The 7,340-nt window shown below is 43.4% G+C and overlaps 1 protein-coding gene across 1 annotated transcript; it reads left to right on the top strand.

Moving 5' to 3' along the window:
• Positions 1 to 6,060: 6,060 nt before the first annotated feature.
• Positions 6,061 to 7,335, top strand: LOC104077048 (toll-like receptor 2 type-2; the record flags this gene model as incomplete). Its single annotated transcript, XM_009578135.1, has 1 exon — positions 6,061 to 7,335. A coding segment is annotated over exon 1 (1,275 nt), but the record flags the coding sequence as incomplete, so codon positions are not given.
• Between the last annotated feature and the right edge of the window lie 5 nt (positions 7,336 to 7,340).

Genomic DNA, 7,340 nt, shown 5'->3' with positions numbered 1-7,340 from the left:
GAACACAAAGACCTACCTGGAGTGGCCTCCTGGTGAAGAGCAGCAGGAGATGTTTTGGGAAAACTTGAAAGAAGCCTTGAAGTCGTAGAACAAGTCAGTAGCCCCTATTTCAGCATATTTCCACAAAGGATATATGTTGGTGTTTCTTCCTGCTAAGAAATTTTTCTTCCTTATTTTTCTGCCTAAAGAGAACTGTCTTTGTTGTGTATAGAAATAATTATCATCTTACTAGATGAGAAAGACCCACTTTAGGCTTTCCAGTGATCTGATATGCTGATCTTTCAAAATCCCTGCCAATAACTATGATATTTGGAAGTCATGTTGGACTTCATATACTTTTCTAAATACATTTAGCTGAATGTAGGGTATTTCTGTACTTTTTCTTCCTGTTACCACATCCCCAACTAGTTCCTAACAATGTCATTGTAATTTACAAATGCAAATAAAAGCCAAGGGCTTCAATACTCTCCCATGTCTGTTATTCTCCTTTAGTTTATTTTCAGTGCCATCATGCATAGCATGGCAATTAAAATTAAATTCTGAAAAAACCCCCGAGGACTTACATTAAAATAAGCCCTCTGAAGCCCTACCATTGCTGTGCAACACAGAAAAAGACAGTATTGAATGCATACTTCCATTCACAAGTCTGTTATTCTGGCTACTTACACCAGAGTCTGTACCACCATGCACAGATTGGCGTTTACTCAATACCTGTGAAGGAAGCATCCTGGCACCTTCTACAATGACTGTGGTGAAATCCAGAGGCATTAAATCACTGTTTTGTTTTGGGTTGTCTGGGTTTTTTTTTCCACTTAGGCTTCTTTCTCCCTGTGAATGCTTGTTTCTCCCTTCTCGGTCACCACCACGGTCCCTTCTACCTACCCACAGAAATAGCTGAAGCCTTCTATTTGTGGGGTTCAAGGCTGTGTTTCTAATGAGCGGGCTAGGTGGAGTTGCAGACTGGCTCACTTCTTGTTTCTGCTCTTCTACTTTGCACAGGACATTTAAGTAATCATTGGGCCATGCATCCCTTACAGCCCTACTTAGCTTCCTTTATAACCAGTGAAGAAAATCACACTGATAAGAGCAATTCATCTTTCTACTTCAGTATGAGGTATCTCCTAGAACTACTATATTGCTCTTCACCAATTACAAAGGGAATCTAGACAAGCAGGTAGGTACAGATGCTTATATTAAGATGGCTGGTCCCACCCTGAGTGCCTGGAGTCACAGGTGTTGTGGGTTTCTTGTGTTTTAGAGGTTCTTGTGGAAACCTGAAATTTCCTCTGAGGGGATAAAGTTAGGTGTGGGTTTCTCTAACTCAGCACTTCCATGCTCCCCTTTGCTTGTGTTGCTGGACCTTAAGTACAGCAGAGTCTAAATGAATCTTGATTAAACTTTAGACATGCAATTATTTGAGGTGAAATACCAAAGCATTGGCAGTTTGGTGAGTATTTGAAAAATGGGGAAATTTGTTTATACACACACGTGTCTGTGTGTTGGTATATATGTACATATTCATATGTATGTATATCTGTGTACGTGCTTATACATATGTATATATTCTTACTCCTGTGTGTAGGCATATACATATATACACACATGAGATGATACTTTCTGTGGGTGTAGGCTGGAAACACCACTTTCAGTTCCACTTTCCTGTTATAATGGTATCTCTAGGGTTAGTCCAAAGTCTGCTACAAAAGGATTTTTCTGTTCACTCTCTTGGAGAATAGCTCATGGGCTAATCAAGGCTGAACTCCAGGTAAGTGATGAGTGAAACATCTGACAGCAAACACTGAGCACTGATAAAACAGATTAGGAGACTGCGTGCCTAGAGGTAAGGAGAGAAATATGTCTTGCCGGTCATTTCAAGGAGAGGGTCAGAGAGAGAGGTAGGAGAAGCCTTGGCTTTCACACAGTATGTTCTTACCATAGACCCAGACTTTTATGGGTTGGCACATTTAAAAGGACTGATAGTGTTACTGCTCTTATGCTAATCAGATCCCCTAGGTGGGAATTCCCCTGCTTACACTGCCAAGGCTGAGAGGTGAAGTCAGAAGGAAACAGCAGCGTGAGAGGAAGCTGGGTAAAGAGCGATCAGCAAGAGAGAGATGAAACACGACCTAGGTTAACCAGCATGCAGGCACCGGAGCTGGAGCTGACATCCCCGGGAATCTTTTCTGCACAGAGGTGAGTTTGCAGGCGGGTGGAGGCTGGAGATGCAGGGAAGGAGAGTGGAGCTGCAACGCCAGAGCAAGAAGCAAGGAGGGAGCACTGGGAAGAGGCTATCTAATCTGTGCCACAGAGTCCTCCTCCTCTGCATGGGGGATTCAGGGTGCTTGGGGCTGCTGGGCAGGGGCCAACTCCTGCAGGAGTGCAGGGCAGGGAGGAATTTCTGGCTGCCAGCAGAAATGGAGCAGGCAGGTGCAATCACAGGCAGCTGGCAGGACTGCATGGCAGGCAGGCAGTGAAAGAAAGGCTCGCCGGGAGAGCTGGGACATGCTGATGGGAGCAATGTCCTTCAGGAGAGGGGAGAAAGGAAAGCGGCAAATGAAAAAAAGACAAGTTGGTCAGACTGTGCCATTTCTGCTCAGTTTCCTTGTGGGAGGGTGCCTTGTACGTGCTTTGTCCTGTTTGTATGTTGTCCCACTTGTGTGCCAATACCACCTGCCCAGGGAAGGTTGGGCATGAAGATGGGCTGCGTTTGTCTTGGGAATTCAACCAGGAAAGAGCTCATTGAGCAATGGTCTCAGGGAAGCGGGATCAGCTGTCTCCTCATCTGACTCTGCCCTGTTGCACATCCTCTGTGTTGGAAACAAGAAGACGCATGCCTATATATGTGTGCGTGTGTGTGTATACACATACATACTATTAAGGCAATGCTGGTGGGTGACAGCTAGGACATATGTAACTCACACACAACCAAGTGGAAAGCAGCAGCTTTCCCCAGTCTGCTTGCGGATCGACCCTTCACCAACCAGCGACCCTCCTGCTGCAGACTCCGTAGCACTGCTCAAATTTACCAGCCCTCATTTAGCTTGATAGCGTTCCCCAAGCTAGAATCAGTTTGCACACTGTGGGCACTCTTTATTTTAGCAGTTACATTAGCCTTTAGCATTTGTTAGCATTTGTAGAACCTCATTCTGTTGGCACTCACGGTTTTGTTTAAGAATATGCATGTATTTCCTCAAATACTTCTACTCGCCTGGGCCAGGCAAGAAAATACTGAGCATGTCTGATGGCTCTGACCCTTTGTCCCTAACCAAGAAACACTTTGAATATCTAGTTCATCACAGTGCCTTATGGTGTAAGGGCATCTATGCAAATTTCCTTATTTTTACCTGCATTTCAATTTCTATATGGCTTTTTTTTCTTCCCAGCACAACAGGGAAAAGTGATTCCTTGGTAGGGCAACGATATTGTGGACTGGGGCTATATTTCTGAGTGGGTGCAGAGAGGCCTGAAACGACCCTGTAAGTCAGGGTCTTAAGCTGAATTATTAGACAGGAATGGGAAGGGGAAGAGAATGGCTGAAAATGAATGAGGGTGGGAATGGAATTTCCCTGAGTGTCTGCTTACATTAGAGATGAGCAAAAAAACCTGGAAAAGATGCTCAGGGAAGTGACAATAAGGAAAAGCATCCTCTACCACCACATGGGGTTCAGTCCTGCAGTCCCTGGTTGGTTTCAGGCTGGTAAGGTGGAGAGCCATTAGGCTCAGCCAGTATTTCCCGTGCAGAATCTGCCCAGTTCCCTTCTGTGCTGCCAATTTTCCATCTGTAAATAGCCTACTTATAGATAGATTTTGATTGGCCAGGTTGCCTGGTTGTTTCTTTTTCTAACAGCAAGCATTTTGATGGCAACTTTAAAAATACCACTTAAATTTGTTGCTTGTGAAATTTCTCTTACTCATAGCTTTACTCCTATGGCCTACAGCACTGTGTTATCCAGCCAGACTTGCAAGACCAAAAAAGCCCCATAAAAAAGCCTCAGCTGGACAGCAGGTGAGTGTAACTACAGATCGCAATTCTTTGGGTGGGATTCACATGGACAAATATCTAGGTATCTAAACTGTGATGCTCCATTTTAAGTAAATGTGTTTATTTCTCTTGGAGTTATCACATCTTAATGTAGGTGTCCAAAAGACATGATGTGAATTGCCCCTAAAAGTTGTTATTTCTCTCCATTGACATTGGAGGACATGGTGGCTGATGAGCTCAGCTGTGGGCATCTAAAGACAGGGGAGAGAACTGTGTCCTTCAAGACCCAAAGCTCTACATCAGAGAGAGACAGAGGTTAAAGGAAAATAACACAAGAGGTCAAAATGTTTATAGTCCTTCAGGTGGGAAGAGGTGGAATGATTGAAAAAATTATCCACAACTTTTCCTCTTCTCCCCATATGCCCAAAAAATCTCAGCTAATTCTGCCCCTTTTGAATAATTTTAAGCAACTTTGGCTAAAAATAATGCAACTAGAAGGTTAGGACTTGTCTGTAGGGACTTGTCTGCGTGGGTCAGCTATTGTAAAACAAATTAGAGTATGAATTCAAAGTACAGTAGATCTTCTGCACAGAGTCTCAGTGGGATGACTGAAGGAGAAAGTACTTCTCAGTGAGCCAATCTAACCCGATTAACCTGATACAGAGCCCACAGTGATCTTTGGGAACCTTTTCATTGGCCTCTTTGGGGTTGGTTCACTCTTTTCTCCCTCAGTAAGATACCTACTGAGGAAGGGGCGTTTGTGACACACTGGGGAAAGTTACACATTAAAAGTGATCTTTGATCCTTGTCAGGAAAGCATAAACAAAAAAAAAAGGTTATAATTCAATATGCAATAAGGGTTTTGAAGGGAAAACAGCCCTCTCAGGCTTCAAGAATTGTTCTTCCAACTCCTCAGAGGGACAGAAGAACTAAAGTCACCTTGTTGGGCGTAAGGACGGACTGGATATTGCAGCAAGCTCTGTGACACAAAAAGCCATGTCAAATCAGTACTATGAAAGGTACAACTGTGAGAGGAAAGAGAAGTGACACGGGATCCACAGCTGTGTGGCTTCTCTTGAATCATTTCAGTCGAGAGGATGAGGAACAGGCTGTGGCGCTGGAAAAAGCTGATCTAGCCCAGCCAGCTGATCTGATCTGCAGGAGGCTCCAAAAGCCCCTGGCTCTTCCTTGTGGCCGAGCCTGACCTTCTCTCTGCCACTGAGACCCAAAGCAGAAAAAGCTGCTGGTGGAGGAGAAGGATGTGGCAGTAAAAAGGAAGAGCTAAGAGTTGGTAGGTTACAATGGTCAGTTTTCACAGCCTAAGTTTCTTTAGCGAGTATCAGACTGATGGCAACATGATAACGATGGCCTACACAGACATCCAGGCAAATATTTATTTCCCTGCTCCTAGCACATTTACAATCAGAGTAGCCAAAGTCAGATAAAATGCGGAAAGGGACTGAAACATATGCAGCCGCCTTCTCCCTGTTGTCAGAATTGAGATTAGACGTATGCTTGAAATGAGTATTACAGGTGAACATCACTATCTCCCGCAAGACGCTGACTCTTCTTGATGTAACCAGGATTTGAAACACATACAGGAGACTCCCTGTAGTAAAAAATGTATATACAAAATAATATTCACAGATCCAGAAGAAAAAGACCTAAGCCGGGGCTGAGGGAGCATGTATGGGGACTGTTTCCTAAACGGGCAAAGGATCAGATTAGTAATAATGTTGTAATTATTCAGATGTTTAGCTGAATCTGCAAAAGATTTGTGCAGCTGTTAATTGATTTGATAGTCCTCATTCCGAAGTTAGAAACCACAGGGAAAAAAAGAGTAAATTGAATGTACGTAGTGTTTAACAAATGATTCTGGAATATTTGTGTACAATATGCCTTTTTTTGACTAATCTGTTTTATCTCTGAACAGTATTAAAACCAAATATATTTATAATGCCTTCAACAGGACAGAACAGCAAAGGTTATGTTTTAGATATATCCAAAATGTACCTTCTTCAAAACTAATTATTCATCTTATATTTGCTCTGACTGTATTTCATATTTTAGGCAAAACAATGACTACACACACCTGGCGAGTGTGGGCCATCTACATGGTCTTAGCTGCAAACCTCTCTGAAGAGCAAGCGCTGAAGCAGGCTTGTCCTTCATGCGATGCCACTCAGCTTTGCAACTGCTCTTCCATGGGCTTGGACTTCATTCCCTCCGGGCTCACAGGCAAAATCACGGTGTTAAACCTGGCCCACAACAAGATAAAGCACATCGGATCCCAGGACCTGCAGCAGGCTGTGAACCTGAGAGCCTTGCTGCTGCAGTCCAACGAAATCAGCTCAATAGACAAGGACTCATTTAGCTCCCTTGGGAAACTGGAGCTCTTGGACTTATCAAATAACAGCTTGGCTCACTTGTCCCCTGCGTGGTTTGGGCACCTTTTTTCGCTCCAGCACCTCCACCTTCAAGGGAACTTCTACAGAGACCTGGGGGAAAGCTCCCTCTTTTCTAACCTGAGGAACCTGAGCTCTCTCCACCTGGGCAACCTACGGTTCTCCACGATAAGGCAAGGGAACTTTGAGGGCATTGCGCTTCTCGACAAGTTGTGGATTGATGGTGGCAATCTCAGTCAGTACGAACCGGGAAGCTTGAAATCGATTAAGAAGATAAGTCATATGATCATAAACCTAAGAAGTATTAATGTATTCTCAGCAATTGTGAGGGACCTTCTGCACTCTGTCACTTGGTTAGAAGTGAGAAAAATAGCATTCAGTATACCTGCCGAAATGCAAGTATTGAGAGTCATGTCTTCTTCTTTTGCAAAGAAAATTTCTTTTAAACAGACCTTATTAACAGATGCTACTGTGCCTGAGATTGTCAGCATTTTAGAAGACATGCCAAAATTAGTGGAGGTGGAGATGATAGACTGTAGGCTCTTGGGAACGGGACGATGGGAAATGCAAATTCAAGCAAACCAATCACAGACTGTTAGAGTTCTGACAATAAAGAAATTATCTATAGAAAAATTTTATTTGTTTACAGATCTTCAGTCTGTGGAAGGTCTACTATCTCTTCTTACCAAAGTCACAGTTGAAAACACCAAGGTCTTTTTGGTACCATGCGGCATTTCACAACGTCTTCTGTCATTAGAGTATCTTGACCTTAGTGCGAATTTGCTTGGAGACCAGAGTTTGGAGCATTCGGCCTGTCAGGGTGGTTGGCCCTCACTACAAACTCTAAATTTAAGTCAGAATTCACTGAGTGACTTAGAAATGACAGGTAAAAGTTTGTCTCATCTAAGAAACCTAAGACTCTTAGACATTAGCCAAAATAATTTTGGTGAGAT

Source organism: Fulmarus glacialis, unplaced genomic scaffold (assembly GCF_000690835.1).
Source record: "Fulmarus glacialis isolate BGI_N327 unplaced genomic scaffold, ASM69083v1 Scaffold48265, whole genome shotgun sequence".
Taxonomy (NCBI): Eukaryota; Metazoa; Chordata; class Aves; order Procellariiformes; family Procellariidae; genus Fulmarus; species Fulmarus glacialis.
Note: the sequence above shows the minus strand (reverse complement) of the source record. Positions and strands in the feature narration are given on the sequence as shown.